We start from the raw sequence: 23,906 nt of genomic DNA, 5'->3' as shown, positions 1-23,906 counted from the left end.
ACCCTAGGTATTTAATCCTTTCCTTTTGCCATTTGAAATTGTATTTTAATAAATCAGTTTTGGGAAAGAGCCCTGTTGTTGATAAAAGTTCTGTCTTTTCTATATTCATTTTGTAACCGTATATTTTTGAATACTGCTCAATAATTTTCATCAGATATGGAATAGATTTTTCTATATTAGTCAGATACAACATCAAATCATCAGCATACAAACCGAGTTTATAGCATTCCCCTCCGATGTTAATCGCACTTATCTTGTCTGATTGGCGTATTTTCTGAGCCAACGGCTCTATAGCTGAGGCAAATAGTGATGGGGATAGGGGACATCATTGCCTTGTGCCTCTAGTTATCAGAATAGCATCTGAAAGAATACCATTAGAGTAGACATATGCCTTAGGAGACTTGTAGACCGTTTTAATCAATTGTATAATTTCTTATAATTTCTAGTCGTATGTGTCTAAAACCTCATACAAGTAGCTCCACTCTAAGCGATCCAACGCTTTTTCCGCATCTATCGCCATCAGTGTCACATCTACTTTTTCTTTTTTAGCAAATTGTGTTAGAGATATACAAGTTCAAACATTAGTTTTTAACTGTCTACCTTTAATAAACCCGGTTTGATTAAAATGAATAATCGATGGGAGTATTTCAGTAATTCTATTATTTATAACTTTTGTAATTATTTTATTAATCAGCATTAATCAGACTTATTGGTATGAAATCAGAAGGTTTAATGCACTCTTTAACTGAACATACACCAAAGCGGAAACCAGAATGGGACCAGAATGTTGAATAAAACTCGGTTGGTATCCCATCCATCCCTGGAGCCTTGCCCTTTGGGTAGCTGTCAATTGCCTTTTTAATTCTTTAATAGAGGACATATCTTTGGCCAGAAGAGCTTTGTGTTGGGGGAGTCAGGGGGCTGAGCGGTTAGGGAATCGGGCTAGTAATAGGAAGGTTGACGGTTCGATTCCCTGCCAGGCAATTGACGTTGTGTCCTTGGGCAAGGCACTTCACCCTACTTGCCTCGGAGGAATGTCCCTGTACTTACTGTAAGTCGCTCTGGATAAGAGCGTCTGCTAAATGACTAAATGTTGCTCTGATAGCTTTTTACTGTGAACTGATTTTAAGAAATTATTTTGTTCTACTGTTTGACCTTTAATTTCTGTAGAGTATAGTTTTGCATAAAAGGAAGCAACATTTTGGTTAATACGTTTGTTATCCCTAACCACAGAATTGTTCACTGGATCTTTTAGTGTAATAGTCTCTCTATTAGACATCTTTTTTACCAATGCGGACAACTGCCTCACGGTCTTATTTGATGATGTATAGCTTAATTTATTCATGTTATACCTAACATTAGCTAGCTTCTAGCAGCAGCTGGTCATATTCTAGCTTTAATCTTTGCAAGTGTTCCATATTATACTTTAGACAAGATTTCTTATGCCAATGTTCTGCTTGACTGATTTCGGTCTCTAATTGTTTAACTTTTTTATTTAATTCTGTGTTCTTTCTAGACGAGAAGGAGCTAATGATCCCCCTAATATATGCTTTAAAAGCATCCCATATAATATTAACAGGTGGCTTTTCCTTACTATCAGTTAGGAATGTTATGACTTCATTAATGTTTTTTATTACGTATTTAATAAACTCCTCATCTTTCGCAAAACTACTTCATGTTTGGCCAACAACAATAGGCTGAACGGGGATTTGAACTCATGAGCATAAGGTTACTAGTCAGTCTCTAGCCTCTCTGCTACACATCAGGGTGACCAACAATATTATATTAACTAACAAACAATAACATTACAAACATCTAACTGAACGAACACAACAACTGAAATCCCTCGCACGGCTGTTGTAACCAAACTATTTTCCACAAGTCTTTGCGTTTTTTGACATGCTGCACTGCATGCTGGGTACCCAAGGGTGCTAACGCTGATTATCTAGCTGTGCTCCGACTGCGTGATATGAGTATTAGTTTTTGGTCAGCTTTGGGACAAAGGTTAAGAAACGACATTTCAAGATGAAATTGCATGAAATTGCGCATGGTATTTCAGAATGATGTCTGCCTGTTTAACTAAACAAGTAATCAAAATTATGACAGGCCAAAAGACTGTGCCTGGATTCAAACCTGTGACTTGCACTTTGTAGGACACCCTTTCAACCCATTGAGCTACCCTCAAGGATGAGAATACGTGGTCAGTTACTGTACAAAAAAAAGAAGCCGTTTCTCCTGTAGCACGGATTGTTCGATTCGGCCAAAGTTTAAACAGCTGTAATTCAATGATCTTTTGACATATCAAGGTGAAATTGCGCATGGTACTTCAGAACGATGTCATCCTGTTTAACTAAACAGATATTCAAATTTAAGACAGGCTCAACCACTATGGGGGAATTCGAACCTACGACCTTATACTTAGCAGGTCACCGTCCCAGCCCATTGAGCTATTCTCTGTGTTTAATATTGTCATGTTCAGTTACTGTATGAAAAAGTAAGCTGTTTCTCCTGTGGTAAGCGTTGTTAGATTCAGCCAAGGTTGAAACAGCTCTAATTCAATCATATTTTGACATACCAAGGTGAAATTGTTTATGGTACTTCAGAGTGATGTCATCTTGAACCCTATTAGGTTTGAAAAACCATCATTCAAAATGACATTTGATTTAGTGACACAAACGTATTGAGGCAATGTGGACATTTACATAAGTATACCCCTTACAGCCATTTTGTATTTGATTCAATTGTCTTAAGTAACGTTTTTAGATACATCCATGATACATATCTGTTACAAATTTCAAGTCAATTAGAGCTTTGGTTCAAGAGAAGAGGAATTTTGAAGGTTTTCCCAAATTATCACTGTACAGGAAAATCCATCATGGCGGACCTTATGGGTCCTTGAGGCTTTTTTGTTTCTCATGAAAAATGAGCAATGCACACCAAGTTTCAGAAGAATTGGTGCAATGGGGTGGAAATGCCATCACTTTGAAAATCGGACTTTAGGCGTGGCCTGTGGCGCCCCCTACAGTCGAAGGTGTCCCATATTTGGTGTGGGGGTACCCACTTGGATGTAGTATCAATGTGCCAAATTAGAAAATGTGTTACCAATAACATGTTGAGTTATTGTGGCGCAAGGAGAAGAAGATTTATAATAATAACTAGAAAGTGCATTTTCTGCAGAAAATGCGTTGGAATGCTGAAATATGAATAATTTGTTTTTAAATTGCTGAAAATAGGCTACATAATTAGAAAATACCCGCAAGCTGAAAGCTGAAATTAATTTCAAAAATGTGTGAGTCACACAAAAGAGGCAGTGTGGAAGCTAAACTGCATCATCTAACAAAGCTAAGTGCTTAAATACAATGCGGGAGAATAAGTTTGAACGTTGTGAAGCAATCGAAGAAATAGTAGAATTTCAAGAGGCAGTGTAGAAGCTGAACTGCATCATCTAACAAAGCTAAGAGCTTAAATAGCCTACAATGTGGGAGAAGCTGAAAGCTGAACTGTTAAACTGTAGAAGTAGTAGAAGTAGTATATTCTACGGTGGCCCACGGGTGCACACCACAGCAACATTAGCGAAGCAAACAAAAGTTGAAAACACAACAACATTAACACACAACACAACGACATTAACAAAGACGAAACATTTATAAAAACGTTACATTTACAACACAACAGCATTGGTTCACATCACCAACATCAGCCGAGAACACAACAGCATTAGCAGAGAACACAACAGCATTAGCACGAAACACAACAACATTTGCAGAAACGCTGCATTTCAAGTTCACACCAAATCGTTCTCCAGACCAGTGTTCTGGAGAACGGTTGTGCTAATGCTGCGGTGTTCTCGGCTAATGCTGCGGTGTTCTCGGCTAATGCTGTTGTGTTCTCGGCTGATCCATTTATACATTTAGTCATTTAGCAGACGCTCTTATCCAGAGCGACTTACAGTAAGTACAGGGACATTCCCCCCGAGGCAAGTAGGGTGAAGTGCCTTTTCCAAGGACACAACGTCATTTGGCACGGCCAGGAATCGAACTGGCAACCTTCATATTACTAGCCCGCTTCCCTCACCGCTCAGCCACCTGACGCCCTATGATGTTGGTGGTGTGAACCAATGCTGTTGTGTTGTAAGTAGTAGATTGTTTTTTGAAATGTAGCGTTTTTTATAAATGTTTCGTTTTTGTTAATGTCGTTGTGTTTTCAACTTTTGTTTGCTTCGCTAATGTTGCTGTGGTGTGGTGTTTGAGAGAAACGAGTTGTCACGCGTTGCACACAACACACAAGCAGACATAGCCTACCGAGAGAGAACCCCCAAGTAGATTTCTCAAATCAGCATCAAATGAATTCTCGAAGTTGAAAAGCACAGGGAGTTGTTGTATGTCAGCAACAATTTTACAAGGACAAGATAGATAAGGATCAATGCTGGGATATAGCCAATGCCATGTTTATGTACCATGTCAGCGTAAAGGAAAGCTCAGAGTAGCTGAAAGACTTGGTGACCGGCGCGGAGAAATGCACATCTGGTGTGAACAGCTTTTGCTCAGTCGTAGCCGATCGTGGCGCTGCGCGGCGCGTCCAGGCGCTTCGCAGCCAGTGTGTCCCAGGCGTAACGCGCTATGATTGCTAACGCGCTGAGGGCAGAGAATAACAGAAATGTAGCTAGAATCCACACCTCAAACAAGTTAACCTAGACGCAAAACTATACGTCCAATCCAAAAAATAAGGATATTTTCCGAGACCCAAGACTCTGTCGAAACCAGAGATGTCCTTTATATGTCTGTGCGGTCAGAAATACGACTCTACCGGCAGTTTCAAAATCTTGTTCTTTTTTCTTTCTCTGACGATTTTGTCACCAGATTTGCATTGGTCTCTATGGGGCAAGAGTTGGACGGTTTTAATAGCTGAAGATTTGAAGGCGCTGAAAGGTGTCAAGGAAGAAATAGAAGAAGAATGTGAAGAATTTGAATAAAGATTCAAAGAACAATACTTGGAATGCTAAAGCAGCATTCCAACAATAATAATAATAATAAAACTAACGAATACAATAGGTTCCCTCCTACCGGAGGAACCTTAATAATAAATGAACAATACAAATAACGGTAATAAATGGACAACCCTCCCACACCCACAGTCTCACTCACTGCTTCACTCACTCCATGTCGTCCCACATACATACAGTCACAGTCTCACTCACTCACTCACTCACTCACTCAATCACTGGCTGACAAAGCATCCTTAGGCTATAATCTCAGAGCTACAGTAACATCAGGTTTGGCGCATAAGGTCCACAAAGTTCAGTTCATTGGTATTGGGCTTTCGCAAGCACCTATCACCAGCGCTTCAGGGAAAGTCAAGAAGGCACGTTGATATTTGTGCAGCAAAGCCCGTAGGTAGGCTATTTAGTCTTAGTAAGTCCATACAAAGAGTAGAAAGTCAAACAAAGAAGTCCAAATAATAAACCTAATAATAAATCCATAATCAAGATCTCTAGGTTTACACCAGCCTATACATCGACATCCTGTGTCTTATCAACACGTCCTTTGCAAAAACAAACAAGAGAAAAGAAAACAAAAAGAAAATCCTCCGGTTGAGATAGGTTAAACGGAGGATTGCTATTATGCAAGATAGATTATTTTAGGAAGAAGCAGTGATAACAGATTCCACTTATCTTATCACCGCACCGTGTCCAGGTTACCCCGAAGGCCTAAGTGGATGTTCATTTTAGTTTCAGCTTCCTCTACCGTTGGAAACTTCCATTCCTCTTTACCGTCCACAACGACCAACATAGCCGGGTACTTAATCCTAGTTGTTAGTTGTTAGTTTATGGAGTCTCTCCCTTAGAGGCCAAAACGCATCCCTCTTTTTCCTCACTAGGGCCGACCTATCAGGAATAATCCGATACGTCGGGGGCTTCGGGGACTCTTCTCCAGAATCTTGCTTTTTAGATTGTCGTTCTTTGATGGCGTGCAGAATCTTCGACTTTGTCTGGAAGTTTTGCACTCTGAAGATGATCACTCAGGGGCGACGTAATTGCATTGACCCCAGGCGGTGGGCCTTCTCGAAATCCGTCTCGTTCAACGTCAGGCCCCATTCAGTCTCGAACAGATTCACCAAAAAGGTAATCATTCCAAGTGGATTTTCCGAATTCTTGGGTACGTCCAAAACTTTAAGATTCTTCTCTCGTTGCCTGTTTTCAAGTACGTCGATATGTTCCACCAGGTCTTTCTTTCAAGGTCTTTCTTCAGTGTCTCGATTGTAGTTTGGTGAACATCTAATTGGACTCCATGCTTATGTACCTCGTGAGTAATTACTTCCACTTTCTTGTCGCTGGAGTCTAATCGTTTAACTATGATGCCATAAGTGTATTTGCTGCTGTTTGCATGTCCAAAAGTTTATCCAGCTTGGACTCCAGATCGTCAAATCTGGCCGCGTTTGTAGGCATCTGGCCGCGTTTGTAGGCTGGCTTTTTACTTGATCTAGTGTTCATATGCCAGAAATTAACTCCCTTTTCTGCATAAAGAACATGTCGGATGATGTGTCCAATCGTTTTAGACGAGTTTTAGACGAGTTTCAATTAATATATTTTAGTTAATTGTGCCCGCAGCTTGTAGAGCTCTATCATCTCCGGTCTCTCACGCCACGCATGCTCCCCCTCCCTGGTGCTATTTTCCAGTTTCAGAAAACAATTCCGACAGAGACCAGGAAAAACTTAGTTTGAAGTCAGTGGCGCGTTATTCAGATGCTATTTTAAGGGTGCATGCTTGGCCATAATGTGGCGTGTGCACAATGTGCATACACTTTGCTTCTATCATCTACACAGATGCAGCAGTTCCAATTTTTGCAAACCATACATAATTTCAAGGAAAAATATTACCACACGAGGGAAGTCATTGTGAAAAAAGGCATGAATGTGTTTTATAGGTTTTGCTTTTAACTATGATGTAGTATCATTCATGCTATGTGTGTGCTTTGTAATATGTTGTCAATTCGCATTCTCCAGGAGAGTGCTCGATCGTCTCATTTCAGAGAGGTCAGGGAAGAATTTTTACAGTTCTCCTATATTGGCCTAGATGGGGGATCTGTTTTTTTGCTTCCCTCTGGAAATTAACTGTCAATCATAAATGTTTGTATCCCCCCCCACCCCTACCTTCTGTGAAGCGCATTGTGCTGCCTCTTGGTATAAAATGCGCTATATAAATAAAGATTGATTGATCAAACTATTTATTGACTTTGATCTTTGTTAATTTTAATTATTAACTTTGATAAATTTTTAATTAGCATTATTATATGCTCTGTAGCACTTTGAGATTGCTTTAATATAAAGTGCAATTCAAATAAAATGAATAATAATAATAATTATAAATCTACCCACACATTTACCCAAATTATTCAGGCTAATTGCAGTTATGACGGATCAAACCTGTTTGACCAATAGTGGCAAGACACATAGGTATATAAGGATGAGGCTAATTTGGGTGGGTTTCTCCCATCCCCATACAATGTAACTTCTCTGTTTTTTACGGCCCTGATGAGAACGTCAGTCTCCTCGGCCGTGCGCCTGGCAAATCCGCCATTTTAATAGCAATCCGCCATGGAAAAAGCGTGCCTGCTTTAAAAGGGAATGTGAGATGACGCTCTGATTGGTTTACTGCACATTACGCCCAAACCACACCTATGAGTAATGTAGCATCTCCAGACCGACCCATTTTAGATTTGCGTCGGTCGCAAGACTCATTTATCCCGCCGATATAATAGCAACAGCACCCGAGTTCTGCCCACAAAGTTACTTGCGTTTCGCGTTTGATACTTGCGTTTCAGATCGTTTAAATAGGGCCCGTAATGTATCATTTGGCTCACCTGGAGATGCCAGCTGTAGTCATTTTGCTTTGCTTCTTCCTCCATACTCAGTTTTGCTTCTAGATTCAGACCACCGGGGTAACTAACTAACTATTTCTGTGTTGGATTGCTTACCAGAAAGAAGGGGAGCCCACTTCTGTTTTACAGAAAAGTATTCTAGCGTAAAAGTACTTTTTGCTAAAACGGACAAAAATACAGGGCGCTAATTGGGGAGAGCGGGGTATTGTGAGACATTTTTTACATTTGCTCCCCTCTAGGCGAGCTAAATGATATATCAGTAAAATGTACACATTTCCCATTAATTAAGGATGTTTCCTAGCAATGGAAATGATCAGAATGTCTTTGGGACAAAGGGCAGTGAAAATATGATTGTTTTTAAAAAAGTGGTCTTGTGTCTCACTTTACCCCAGCTTAGGGGTAAAGTGAGACAGACCAGATAAATTATGGGGGTAAACTAATCAACTTACTTTTTCCACTTTAAAACTACCATAACAACACATGTTGTAATAGTTAAAATCCTGATAGCTAGATTGACAACCACACATTCCAAAACTAATATCGGACTAGTAACAGAATCATGGGGATTGGTCAATTAAGCACATTTATTTAAACACTCCGAAAGCCGAACCATTTAGACTAGAACACAGTCATGGGACCATAATCAGAACCAGCTAGAACAGTCTGGGACTCAGAACACAGGACTAGACCTGTAGCTCTTCCCAGTGATGTTGCCTCTGGAGTTTGGACAGAGAGATGGCGATGTGCTAGGAAGCTGCCAAACCACTCTACTCCCAAAAAGTAGAGTATTCATTATTATAAGATTTAGCTTTGTGGCAAGATCAGTTGGCCTAAGTTAACCTACAGAATCATGTGATCTATTGCATACCCTAGCCTACCTGCACATTGTGTCTCTGTCCAATTGGCAGGGACAAGGATATTGTTTTTCTCTGCGTATTCAAATGCCAGTTCACGGCACTTAACTGGAGCAAGGCCATGGAACTGGTCAGCTAGTCGTTTCAAGTTTTTGGCAAGCTCCTCCTCCATCTCATCTGTGAATAATTCTCTTTGCCTCAGCTACTGCACCCCAGGCTACTGATTGTACTTGTCCTTTCTCTTTTTTCTTTATGAATGTTTTGAGGGTTGTCTTGTCTTGTCAATATTTCTATCCCTTCCAACTTAAAGACTTGTTTCCTTGCATGACCTCAGCGGCTGCACTCTCCATCTCTGCGAGGGGTGTTTGGCCCCAGGTTGTCTTCCTGATGTAGTTTCTTGCCAAGATGGCTTGACATTAAAAACTAGAGAGGGTACAATTTCTGGGGAAATTGTAGGGTGTGCTTGCTTGCGTCGGTTGCACAGGGGTCCGTTTTCGAATGACATTTTTACAACTGATTTCTGTATATTTGATATGAAAATGCATACTTATTATTTATAAAGATTAAATAGATTTAAAAGCATTTTTTTTTGCTGCTCATTTACAACTGAAAATACGAGTGAAGTGTAGAATGAAATAGATGTCTTCTCATTTCCCCTGCAAGAGGCAGCCTCATCGTTGAATCAAAACGAATAAATTTGGCAGACCGGTGTAAAAATGGACCTAATCTCTATGACTTAAACGTCATTTTAAGTTTTTCCCTTCTCGTGATATTTTCAGGCATGTAGCCTACTCATTGCATTCATTCATTAATAAAGAACCCCCTTTGAAGATTATTCTACGACGTTACCCGGCAGTAGAAGATGGAATCGCGATTCAGACAGTCCCATCTGCTAACTGAAAATATGCCCCCCAAAACGTAAATAAGCTTGACATTTATTTAGTGGAAAATCGCTCATTCATAAAAAGCTCACTGGTAGCGATCATTGTCAGTAACAACGCAAAATGCGATATAGGCCTGTGTGGAGAAGCTGCCCCGGTAAATTGTACTACTACGGTACAGTACTAGTAGACTACTGCTGTGTTCGTCTTGGTAGCGATTGCGTTGGTTGAATTGGATTTAACGTTCCGTTGTACGGTTTAGGCTTAAATTAATTATTTTCATGAACAGATTGACAACGTTTAGGCTGTGGCAATGAAGTTCAGGTTAGTAGTTAGATAGACTTTTGATTTAAGTAAGGGGAGTGCCGAACATGTTCTGTCGCCGTTTGACTTCCTACAGCTGTGTAGATGTTTTTGTAGTGTCTCGCGTAGGCTACAGCATTGCAGTGAGCAACACTGGTTTGAAACCACAGGTAATGATAATTTCACCCACAAATCGTTTACTTGTAATGTAATGTCATAATAAATCCTACAACGAAAATGTATTTGTGAGGAATGTTTATTTTAAAGATTGAAAACAGATGCATCATAGACCACTGTAGTATGTGTTGCCCGGGCAACAGAGGCTAATGTCATGATGCTAATGCTTCAGTGAAATAGTAGACTACCGTTTCCAAAAGTAGATGTGGGCCTACTTCCTTAATAATATCAGCTAATATTGTACATTACATTTCATAATTGTGTTTCACATCACAAAGTAAAATAGTTATCACCCTGGCCTCTTTGCTTGTGGCGTTCCTGCAGCTGCCTTGCAGTAAAGCTATAGTTAGCCTAGCTATCCCCCAAGTTAACAGATGTGAAACGAATGTTCTGCTACAGGTAGTGACGTTAGTAACGTCAGTGACTGTGGCTAGCAAATTAGCCACCGTTAGCTTCACTTTTCACCACAAAAACGCAATTTCTACTTAAACCATGCAACGGAACGTAAATAAAAATACAACCAACGCAATCGCTACCAAGACGAACCTTTTGACACCGCCGTTGTGTATGTAGTCCAAATATTGACTGATCCTTAGGGGGGCGAAAATAAATAATAATAATAAATATATATGTGTCTCACCGAAGGCTTGAGCACACCCAACAAAACATATGTAATGTAATATTACACTAAAATATGATTAAGACTAAATTTAACTTGTGCTTTATGGTGGGACAGTGTCTCACTTTACCCCATAGCATTTGTCTCACTTTACCCCACAGCCACTATTTTTGAAAAAACAACATCTCTTAGCAATTCAGGCTAATCTTCAGCTAGCATCAATCACATTGTTTTATATGTTGGAAGTTCATCGACATGTATGATATAAGATTTTCTACCTGAATCAATTTGTTTTGACACATGTAGCGGGGTTCGCTCGTTTAAGATTAGCAATACTTAATTTATGATAAAGTATGTAGTTCTTGGGGGCACCACCTCTTATTGTTAAAGGGATAGAGGAAACCTTATTGAATAATATTGAAATAATAGCCTTCGTAATAATCAGTCTAATCTTAAGTAGTGAATTCTATGAAAGTAGAGCAGATCAGATAACGTGGGATAACGCGAGTATTATAAACAATGATTTATTTAAGGAAATGTAATTATAATGAACAAATACCAGAGAAGTTATAGGTTAGTTGAAAGTGAGTTGAGTTGAACTGTATACAGTAGGTCCTAAACTATGATGAGGGTTGGTACAAGGTGGTAGGTTGAGAGCGCGTGGGGAGGGGAGAGAGAGAGAGAGAGATAGGCTTCTGGAGAACAATGGGAGAGTATGTTAACTAATCCTAACGAAAGTTAGGTTAAATCATTTGCAAACTAAAATCAAACGTAACAAATTAAATCACAATATGCCAATGTTCACAAGTAAGAAATGTAGCAATATCGCAGTTACTGTTGTCAGTTTGAAGAAGAAGAGTCAAGGTTCCGTTCGTCGTTGTCAAACGGTTAGAGCAAAGGAATCTTTCGTTCAAGTTCCTAGTGGTCCAGTGAGTTGCTGATTGAGAAGGATAGGTCAGATGTGTCGCGAACACTTCCGGTGAATCCTTGCGAAAAAGCCAGGATTGCTTGTGCGTCGAGGTTTTATAATCCTTGCGAAAGAGGGGTATCCTTTTGGAGGTGAACTCTTTGATTGGTCAGTTAGTCCCACCTGGGCGTCCATCCTGAGATTGACGTATGGGTGTGAAGTGGTTGATAACTTTTCAGAGTTCAGCTATTTCAAATGTCCATGTATTGCTTATACTTCAAAATATAACAATACAACATTCATAAATGGTTTAGTTTGTAGATTCGAATCATTTTGATATCAAGATTGACTGATTTATCATAACAGGAAAGTAAGTTACATTAAAACATCAAATTGTATCAACACAGCATTAAAGGGAAAGCATACATTATAACACATCAACTACTGTCATTGAAATAGTGTCCCTGAGCCATGTAGTCCTTGAGAATATGTTTGTAAATCCAGAAAAGTTAGTTCTTCCTTAAAATCCTTTGTCTCCATACTGTAAGGCCATTTTGGTCTACCTTCTGACCCCATGCTGGGCCAGAAGCTTTGAAGCTCCTGCTCTGGAGATAAGGACAAAAGGGGGAAAAACACCCTTTCTTCTTGTCGGGGGTAGGGGAAAGGTGTGATGGTACGTGGTTTGTCTGTTGGCTCTGCTACACACAACAGTTGATTAAGTTCACAGAAAGAAAATTTACTTTTACATGCAAAAAACACATTTTTGTGAAAAAACATACTTACCACAGCACCAGCACCAACTTCACCTTCATGGCAAGGGGGGAATGGGACGGGCTTGAAAACATAATGGTCACATGACCACAAATGTGTTCCGTTGCCTAGATACATGGGGTGTCTCACATTACCCAATGTCTCACTTACCCCGCTCTCCCCTATCATAGGAAACATTGTTAGTTACATATAAGATGTTACCCTGGCCTGTGGTGTTATGTTCTGCAGCTGTCTTTTTTGCAGTTTTAGCTAACTACCCTGCAAACACGTACTGTTGGGGCCCACATGGACCTCACTTGGGCTAGTTGGGCTTCAGTTGGGCATGGGCTCAGAGTGGGCTTTGTTGTTGGGCCCCACATGGGCAGTAGCTGGGCTAAAATAAGTGGCCTCCAGCTGGGCTCCACTCCTAAGATATTCACAATTGATTATGTCAGACATGGATGCTATTTTTAACAATTGCCACTGCATGGGCCCGGTCCACTTTTTATACACATTTTATTAGGCTATTAAGCTATTTAAAAGGGTAGCCATAGCAATTTAATAGTGGTCTTAAGCACTATACTACTTTCAACACATACGTTTGCTAACTGTTTCCCCACAAAATGTTCAAACCCTAAAGTAAGCAGTGCGCACTCCACTGTGCAGTGCACATCTGGAAAGCTCCTCCCCCATCACCGAGCAAAAGAAAGAAGTCTGCCCAGCAACAACTTTGCCGCCTTTGAGTAGTACTCTGCTGTCCGTTAAGGATCCTCAAGTTCAAGACGGTGTCGTGTGGACAGAAGGAAGGTAAGAATCTGCCTCTATGTATAATATTTTGTTTTTACCACATGATGTTAACCAAAAGCTTTTTTGGAGAGTATTAGTTAAGAGGACAGGAACTAGCTAGCTTTAAGCGAATGTAAACCAGTGAGGTAGCTGTGTAGCTTTGGTAATTAAACCTGGTTAAAGCATGGCGTTGAACAGATGAGTTTAATTTATGAAGTCAATATTCTTGTCTGATGCCTTCCCTCCGGTTTTCTTGAACGTGCCAATGAGTACTGCTGTATCATTGTTTGGGAGAGAATGGACTTAGATCAGTGGTCAGTGAATTAGGTTATTTTTGGCCCAAGTCATTAGTTCTTTTGTAATGGGCTGAAATATAGCCTGATGTATCTGATGGTGTGTCAGTGTTGGCCAACATTTTTTATGTATTATAAATCTGTAGATAAACTTTAATTTTAATTCAAATTTCCCAAGGTCTGTTTTGAAAGAATGGATTTTTTATTCTCGTAGGCTAGTTGATGTGATGTTTTGGGGAATAGGGATGTTTTGGGGAGGGAGTCAGGTGGCTGAGCGGTTAGGGAAGCAGGCTAGTAATCAAAAGGTTGCCAGTTCGATTCCCGGCCGTGCAAAATGACGTTGTGTCCTTGGGCAAGGCACTTCACCCTACTTGCCTCGGGGGGTATGTCCCTGTACTTACTGTAAGTTGCTCTGGATAAGAGCGTCTGCTAAATGACTAAATGTAAATGTAAAAATGTAAATGGATTATAAGGTCATGGAAATTTGTAAAAAAATCATGGGAAATTCTCTGGTGGACATGTGTACGAACCCTGTGTATAGTGGTGTCACCTGTTGTCCAAAATGTATATATTTTTGAACCAACTGTTTTTAAAATGCTTTAACTCATTGATTGTGCTTGTATATTATACATTTCTAGGCAGGTGATTTTGTCCAGTGAGGATGAGGACAATTGGTCCGGCAGCCCCATCAGGCCTTCACCTCCATCCACCCGCAGGTCATCACCTCCACTGCCTCCATCTACTAGGCTTACACTTCCACCTCCTCTGGGTAACCTTAGATGGCCCGATGTTTCAACCCGTCACCACGTCACCAGAAACCCCTCGAAGAGAAATCAGGGACAACATGTTTGTTAGCATCTTAACACTCCTTGAGGAGATGAAAGAGACACAAAAAATCCAAGGGAGGATGCTACAAACGCTTCTAAAACAGCATGGCAACATTGGCACCACCGTCTCTTCTACCCCAGAGGGTTTCCCCCTAAAGACAATTAGTGATTTGGAAATCATGGAAGAAATGGTATGGTATGTATGTTAAGTCTAGGGTAGTGCAACTCAATTACATTTTATTGGGGGGCTAGCAGTGAATTTGATCTGAAACTTCCCAAATATGCTCACACCCAAGCTTCTGGCAGTTCGTTCATATTGAGTGGTTTACTCCAGTGAGAAATATAGATAAATTTGCTTTGTATTGCCTTTGTTACCCTTCAGGTTGCAGCTGTGACTGACATAGGGGGGGGGGGGGACTGTTGACGAGGCATGACAAGGATGATGACCTTCCTCCAATGTCCTATCCAGGCAGTACAACTTTGTGGGCCGAAACGGGAAAAGAGAGTTCAAGGCCTTAAAACTGTATGAAGTAATATATGGTAGGTGTGCATGGGGATATGTTTTAAGTTGTACTGATACTAGAAAGGTGTCACAATACCCTAACGTTATAAAGATGTTGATTTTAAATATTGTTTATGGAGCGTTTGTTGTCCAGGCTGGGCAGTGTGTTCGCACATGTCTCTCAGTTGCCTAACTTTGTGTGTTCAAGAGTATGTGTGTAGTTCTAATAATAATCTTAATTTATATAGTGCTTTTTTTTACAGTCCTGGTTGAGAGTTGTGTTGGCACATATGAAGTAAGTGACCGTTATATTTGTTTCTTGCAGGATGCTAGAAAAACGCCATGACCAGCCAAATCACCTGCAAAATGCCGAGAAGGCGGTCTCCAAGTGGCTCATTGGTGCTAGGAACCAGGGGGGTAATATACAGGCCCGACAGGCAACCCTTCAACAAAGACTTCAGGCTCATTTGAGGTGGAAAGTAACTAATTCTGTCTGTGACAGTGAGGGAACACTGAGCAAAAGCATGTTTTCCTAATTTTACGTAAATAAAAAGGTAATTCTATTACTGGTCTCTTTGTTATTGTAGCTTGTTCAAAGAACTGTATGGGCTGGGTTAGCCCATAATAATAATATGGTTATTACCCTTATCGGTAGAATAGCAGGGACCCATAATCAGCCCACATGGGGCCCAGCTAGTGTGGTCCCCAGATGGGAGAAACCTGGGTTGCCCATGTGGGTTTTAGCTAGGACCCATGTGAGGCCCACCTTCAGCCCATCAGGGCTTGCCCACTCACCAGCCCATATCCAACACATATGGGCCCCACATGGGTGTGTTTATAGGGTAGTTACTGAACTGAACCAAACTTTAACCGTCTGTAAATTTTAGCTGGTTTGTTACGTTATGACGTTAGCAATGTTTGTGACTCTTGTTGCCACAAAGACTTCCCAATACTCCCAATGTTTTACCCTTACCCCTAGCCCTTGTGTCTCGAAACTGAGGGGTAAGGGCCACATAGCCCTATGAAATGAGACACCACTTGGTTACGTATATCGATGTCTAAAAAGCGAGTAGTGTTATGCACTGATATGAAACAAAATTCGCTGCTAATGGAGTTTAGTTAAAACTGTAGACATGCTAGTCAGAGAAATACGGGACTGTTGTGCAAATCAGCAATGTAACGTTAGAATAGCAAACTAGCGATTTAAAAAAACGTTTCAATTAAGAACATGGTTGCAAATACATATGTACAGGACTGTGTAGAGCACAAAACAAGACTGTCATAATTTTTTTATCAATTATTTAAGACGAAAATATTACATTTATGGGACTCTGGATGATATGTCCGCAATTGTTGCAGGTAGCGCAGTATTAACATACCCCTAGGTTTCAAGTAAGCTCCCGAGCTCACTTGGTTTTAAGGGGTGTATACCCCTTCGTCTTAGCCCTAGCCCTCGATCAAAAAGAGTATTGGGACACCACTTACTCTCACAGGAACGCGCAAAACTAAGGGCTAGGGGTAAGGGGTAGGGGTAAGACAGAGTATTGGGATTCGGCCTTAATGTCCTAAACTGTGCATCGTAACCTTCAGTAAGTAATAGCAACACTTTCGTAAACGTGACAAACATTTTGACACCTTTCATGTCTACATAGTCAAAAAAAATTGGGGCGAGTTAGGGTGTCAATAATAAATATATATTTGAGAACAGTAGTGTGCCGTGCTGAGAGCAAGCACACTTAATAAGCCAATGCCCTACCTCCCTTGCCTTTGTTTTTCTTGGCCACTTACGATAACAACCATACTTTCTTGAGTGTGTGTGCGAGTGTGTTTGTGTGTTTTTGCGAATGAGCAAGAATCATCCTTCATATTCCTCTCTCATCTTCACGTGTGTTGTCATTCTCTTGGTCTCTTTTCTATGTCTTTTTCATAGCTGTGTCCATTACTCGTGCGAGGCCATTGACTGCCAGGAGCCTCCAATCCGCAATGCAGAGCTCAAGTGTAGCAGTCTGGGCTACTTTAACGGCGCACGTTGCACCATCACCTGCAACTCAGGCTACATCCTACAAATCCACAGGGATGATGACATCATGAAGACCAAGGTAGTGAGCACATACTTTCAAACACATTAGGCAGAGATTACTTTATAGTAGAACGCATGATCTTCAGAGGTTGCAGGACCTTACAGAGGTCTCATAAAAGAGGCAGCGCTACTGCTTAAACCCTCTTCCAGCCATGTTTACAAGGTTGCAATCTAATCAATGAATGCTCCAGAAAAGAGAATGTATGTGTACAAAATTATACAAATTGAGAGAGAGAGAACTGTAGATGATAACAGAAAGCATGAACAGTGGAGAGTAGAATGAGAAGTTTTAAGGAAGTCAATGTACAATGTATTTTTTTTGGTCTGGATTCCAGTCGAAGCTTTCCCTCCTTTCTGCATGGGTAATTAACATAATAGAGTACTTAAATCCTTTTATGTTGATGAAGATGAACATGTGGAAGTAGTTATGGATCTTGATGATGATTAGAGAAAAAGTTGCCTGTAGCTTACATACAGGCACACAAGTAATAAGGCACACGTTCCATGGTATGTTTATTATTGTTCATGCCTCTGTGTGTATGGTGTGTTGTGTTCAGTACACAAGTATACACACATTTCAAATATTTGATGTGTGTGCATGAATGAATGTATAGTGTATATTGTGAGTGATACATTCTGTCCTTTTAGTGTCATACATTTATCCAGCAACATTTTCAAGGATGTCAGCATTCAGGCCAAATGTGGACAGGATTTAAATTAGAATGGTGTTTCAACCGGTACTGCCCTGGGGGGTGTTCCATCAACGTCGCTAACGCAAGTCGCGCTAACACGAATAAGTCTCACTTGGGTAAACGTCAACTTAGACTTAAGCCTCAAGCCGTTCCACTAACGTTCCGTTCCACTAACAGGCAACGCTAATTCAAGCTAGACCTCAATAAGCTTAGACTGTGCAGCCCAGATCAGGCGATCGTCGAAAAGAGGAGTTATGTCGCAAAAAGTATAGCGTAAAGCAGCAGAGGTGTGTTGTTTCAGCAGCGTAAATTGATTTGAGTTTTTTTGTTCCCAAAAAGGGCAATGTTGCCGCAATTAACATTTACATTTTACATTTATTCATTTAGCAGACGCTTTTATCCAAAGCGACTTCCAAGAGAGAGCTTTACAAAGTGCATAGGTCACTGATCATAACAACAAGATAGCCAAAAAACATCGCGAGTAGCCAAAACATGAAGCACACATTGTGAACAACCAAAGTAAGTGCCAAAGGGAAGAACCATAAGAGCATGTAGTTAAACAAGTCACAACCAAACAACATGAACAGCTATAAGTGCAAGTGTACCTGTGGGAAAAAGCAAGCAACAGTAATAAAACAATATATCACAGCGAGAACCAAAAATTTTAATCAGTTACCACTAACCACAAGAGCAACAAGTCTCTAAGCAAGAGTCATTGTGATCCTTGAGGAAACTAACATCGGGTCAAGCGAACCGTTCCTAAGTACCGTTGTACTCCCGGAACAAGTGCGTCTTGAGCCTTTTCTTGAAGGTGGAGAGACAGTCAGTGTCTCTGATGGAGGTGGGGAGTTGATTCCACCACTGGGGGGCCAGACAGGAGAAGAGCTTGTGTTGGGACCGGGCGGTCTTGAGCGGTGGGACCACCAGGCGGTTGTCTGAAGAAGACCGTAGGTGGCGGGTGGGGGTGTAAGGCTGCAGGAGAGACTTGATGTAGACGGGTGCAGTCCCGTTCACTGCTCGGAAGGTCAATACCAGGGTCTTGAATCTGACAACTTGTCAAACCATTACGACCGTTAAAATGCGTAAATTGTAGACCTACGAAATCTCCTTAACATATATATATATATATGCATTTAGGCCTACTGATAGTTAGCGTAAGTTGATGAGCAGTCTGAAACCGTTCTGACAGGCTAGTCTATGGTCGATATTCTCAACAGGAGATTGAGAATAATAGCCCAAAAAAGAACGTGGCAGCAATTGAAAATTGTAGGATAAAATTCAAAACACTGAAGAAGGCCATGGTTAATTGCACTTGATGTGGGCTAATAATGTTTTTGTCTTCACATCTTGAACAAAATCAAAAATTACTTCAAAATAACTTTGCCACACACATTTATTAACTGATAGGCTGAATGCTGAGCTTTAAGATAAAAGGGAAAGATAACCATGACTTAAATGGGGATTCACTGAAATGACTAGTATTGCACAGATCCAGCACTGACTTTTTAGATCAGAAGGTGACCCAAACTGCACACTTTGTTTGGCAGAACAGTCATTTAAAATTGCTCAGCATGACTATCATTATTATATTACGAGTATTTCCAATTAACATAGCCTGCCTCCACAGATCCAGAGGGGGCTTGGACAGTGACAGACTGTGGCTGTGCCAAGTGTTGTCACAGCCTCACTTTGGGAAAGCATGCCCTACTGGGAACATTAGGGGAGACTGTTGGGCACAGAATCTAATTGTCTTCTTTGGAAAGGGCAACATTTGGGACACTGTCATGTAGGGGCAGCATAAAGGCACTTCATAACAGCACCTTTTTACATTGGAAGTAAGGGCATGGGAACAGTCCAATTTAGGCCATTGTAAGGGCACCTTATAGGGTACTGCATCACATTTTCTATACTATAAAGGAACTATTTTTACATTTATAGAGGGCACACTGTCATTTATTGCATGGGGCATCCTGTGCACTCAAGCATATTTCACAATGTGAATGGCAGACAGTATGGCACTTGGTCTAATTTTTGCCACTCTGGGCATTTTAGAAACACTTTCAACCATGGGGTCACCCCCTGAGTCTTCCAATGGGCCTGGATACACCCATGGGGACAGTACATTATAATATTGGGGAAGCCAGAGGAAAGGTAATATACAGGCTTGTCAACATATAGGCTACTTTAAACAATGAAAATACTTTATACAATTGAATAAAAAGTCCTCCTTGATTCTTTGTGTTTCAAGATTACCTGAAAAACTGATGATAATATTCAGGTACTGCTTTGGAGCAAGGTATACCCTTCATATTTCCTGGCATAGTTGCCCGTTCAAGAATGTCCCACATGCAAAGACACAGACAGATGCAGACAGACTGAACAGTGTCAAGGCTTGGCTACAGTGGGTTTGCTTCCTTGTGTGTGATTCCAGCAGACTACATAGTCTAGGCCTACCTACATAGACTGCAGTCTACTACCCTCCTTTCTACTATTATAGTCTACTCTCCTTTCTATTACTTTTTACAAAGGATGGTAGGCTGCTCTTATGTGTTCATTGCCATCCTTAAGAGTTGCTAAAGTGTTATTTCATATATATATATATTTATGTTTTTTTTTTTTTTTAAGAATTACAATTACATTTATCCAGATAAACTATGCTGGGCCTGCTGAACCTATACTTCAGGTGGTGAAAAAGATTGCTAGTGTTTCCACCTTTGGCTAGCACAATTCGACGACACAACTTACAGAGTAGTGTTTGTTGGTCGATGTCGGATAACTTGAAACAAAACCATTTCCAAACAGAAGAGGCCCCCTTTTTTACCAATTTCGTCCGGCAAATCAACCCCACTGGCTTTATTTTCAGACATCATTAACGCTTGCTTACACTTGCCAATAAAAGCAGTTTACTCATATGAATGTTTGCTTCCTCGTAGTTGCGCTAGATTGTTTGTTGACTTTCATTGGCTGGGACAATGCGTGCAGCGCGTGCTGCATGTTTTTTTGTTGTCGTAAAAGATACACATTTAAAATAGCCCGCTAGGCAGTATCACTTAGTTATATTTTATACCAAACAGAAACACTTAATATTTAATACATTTATTAATATATCGTGATATCCATGATATGGCAAAATCCATATCATGGCACAACGCAATACCGGTATTCGCGTTCATACCCGTATACCGCCCACCCCTACCCTAGATAGTTTATCATGGAATACTTTACATAGTTCACTCTATAGAGCACTCAGCAACACAGAACATCTAATAACATTACATTTTGATGGACAATTTGATGGACAGAGGAGCAATTTTTCAATAAAACAAATTTAGCACTGAAGGAAATAATAAGTACAAAAGAATAAAAACAAGTAGCCAAGGGAGAGAAATAGAAAAGACAGCACAGAGGGATGAAGCTAAATGATAAAAGGAAGACAGTCTAGTCTTGCTACTGTGTGACTAAAAGGTGACACTTTTACATATTTTGTTAGATTATATTTCTGATTATATTAGTCCACTCCACACATTAGCCCATTCATTATATAAAAACAACCTTAGTGTCATTTCAATTTGTTAAATGAAATGACATGAAAACAGTACCTTTGTTACACATTATACAATGGTCCTTCTCACCTCTACCTTTATTGAAATGAAAGTTTACATTATACATGGAATGTTGCTTCTCTATGATAAATTCATTTTTAGTTTTAAATTAAGTTTTAGAAAATGGGTAATGTCAGCAACAAGCATAATCTCACAGTATTGCAATTTTAATTTCCCATTTCTGCTTGTGGTTCATGATACACTTGGACTTTAATTAATTCATTATAAATTAAGTTATTTTGTTAGTGGTGTAAAAAAAAACCCTTAAGGTTTTCATATGGACAAGCTCTAGTCTTTGAGCATGAACTGAGAAGGGACTTTTGAGTCAATCAAAATGCGGGAAATCGTCTCAATATGTGGGATAAGGGATAAAAATGCTGTGCAGTCCCGCATAAAGCGGAACACCTGGTCACCCTATATATATGTAAAGGATAATGCCCGACGAGGTTTACATTATCACCTGATACTGGACTATGTGGAGGCGTGAACTGTCCGACCGCTAGCGAAGTGAATAGCGAATGGGATGTGAGATGAGCGGTTACGTGACACTGACAGTAAATTCAGAAAAGGAACATTTTCACAATAGGTTAAAAGAAATATTGAAGTCACTCATTGTAGCTAATTACATGCTAGGCTTTGACTCTGTCCCTGTTGTTATGGTTACTTATTTCAGACACTTTGTACAGGCTCATACTATGTAGCCAGTGCAATAATTTAGAATGGTGAACAAACAGTTTTGCTGGAATAGGTGTCAATATATCACCTGATAATGGACACCCCTGCAGCCAATCAGAATCGAGTATTCACCCAGACCATGGTATAAATATATACTGTACACAGAGTGATTTCTTCAAAACCCGAACTTTCGTAAAAAAAAGGATATCTTTAAAAAAGTGCACGATTTGAGGATTGCCATCAAGCAGATCTTTTTATCAGTACATGTTACGAATGGTATTTGACACCACTCTGCAAAGTGGAATTAACCAGAAATGTCTCTTTGCTTACAACACTGTACAGTTGGCACCCATCTATTTAGGTTGTTAGTTTAGTTTGTGTTTTGTACTGTACTGCAGGCTAATGTGTCATCCTGGGTAAGGAAGTGGGATGGAGCAAGCAGTCTGGCATGAATTACACCTAGTAGCCAGAGGTTGTTAAATGTCCACTGGAAGAAAAAAAGGCAGCTGTAAAGATTTTAAAAGAAGGAAACTCCACACACTTTTACACACACATGCTTGACACTGGAACAAAAACGCTTTAAGGATTGCTCACACACACACATGTAAATAGGCAAACTCTTGGGCAGGCAGGCAGGCAGGCAGGCAGGAGACTCTCTTACACACACACTTACACAAACATGCACAGGATACATTTATATAATTAATGCAGTATACCCAGTGGATGTCTTTGCACATGCATAGACCACTCTTGGTCTGGTGAGGTAAAACATGTACTGCACACATACTCTTGTACACATTGCCACCACAAAAGGAAATTATGTGTGTACACACACATATTGATTTCTAGTTTCATTCTATATATTGTTGCTGCTACACACCACATGCAATACATATAGAATGTCCATATGTCATGTCCAGAATTATTGGCACCCCTTGGCAAAGATGAGTAAAAAGTGGGATATAAAACCATGTGTACAACTATTGGCCCCCCTACATGTAATGCTTTGTACAACCTCCCTTTTGCCAATAAAACATCACTAAATCTTCTCCATAACATCTATTAAAAGCACAATAGGTACGTTTTGTGAACCTAGCAATTTTGAACGGATGCAAACCAGAATATCCTACCCTCTCCCTTTAAAGTCACTCCTCCAAAACACATGAACAGCCTGACTAATGTCAGGAGGTAGGTAGACAGACAGACAAGTAGCCCGTCCAATTATTGCATTCGATCCGAATGCCTTTCAAGCATTAGTGCAGGTCCGATTTAACGATTTATTACAGTCCTGCGACGCCCACAGATATCGGATTGGTTTGATTTGACTATCAAACCTTTAGATTTATTGATTGCTAGCAGAATGTGAAGTTTATTTTAAGCAAATATGCCAAAAAGTACTTCTTAACAACATTACCTACCCTGCTTTTAAGGTTGGAGAATACAAAGCAAGGAATCTGAGAGCATTCTTTACATAATCTCTCCAGATCATCCAGGGTCCGAGGTCCTCTCTCGTGCACTCTCCTCTTCAGCTCAGGGGACTTGGGGACAGATGGCTATGGCAGAAAACTGATTTAGTGTTCAGTTAACCATTTTTGTATTTATTTGGACATGTTTAGGATCAGGAAAAACTGGAAAAATAGCTAACATCTTAGAACCTCCGCCATACTTTACTGAATGGATTAAGTTATTTTTGGTATAGCCATCCTTCTTTACATGCAAAACCCACCTTGAGTGTTTGTTGCCAGAAAGGTCCATTTTGTTTCATCTGACCATAGAACATGCATTTCACAACAACAGACATCACATTGTCAAACTTCAGGCATTTGCTGCAAAGGGCCTGCTGATGGATAATGCAGTGGAGAGCAATGGCCTCCCTCCTCTTCCAGTTTTCTTAGAACAAGTGCCACTGTTACCGGCTCCAGACCTAGGGGATATCTGGACCGGCAGCAAATGACACACAGGCAGGACAGCACTGTGTATCTGTGATTAAACTGTGAAGGCTGTGAAAACACAGAGACACACAAGAGTTAGCGTCTTGCTCAGGCCCACGCCAGTTTAATACTGCTTAACATAATAATCT

The 23,906-nt window shown here is 40.4% G+C and overlaps 1 protein-coding gene across 1 annotated transcript in view; it reads left to right on the top strand.

Annotated features, from left to right (window-relative positions):
- Positions 1-23,906, top strand: part of LOC136964282 (pappalysin-1-like) — a 316,793-nt gene that overhangs the window by 216,169 nt on the left and 76,718 nt on the right. The window contains exon 14 of the mRNA XM_067258338.1: positions 16,708-16,876. Within this exon, the coding sequence (XP_067114439.1) occupies positions 16,708-16,876 (169 nt within the window). The remainder of the gene's footprint in view (positions 1-16,707; positions 16,877-23,906) is intronic.

Source organism: Osmerus mordax, chromosome 20 (genome assembly GCF_038355195.1).
Source record: "Osmerus mordax isolate fOsmMor3 chromosome 20, fOsmMor3.pri, whole genome shotgun sequence".
Taxonomy (NCBI): domain Eukaryota; kingdom Metazoa; phylum Chordata; class Actinopteri; order Osmeriformes; family Osmeridae; genus Osmerus; species Osmerus mordax.
This window is presented reverse-complemented; position numbering and strand designations above follow the sequence as displayed.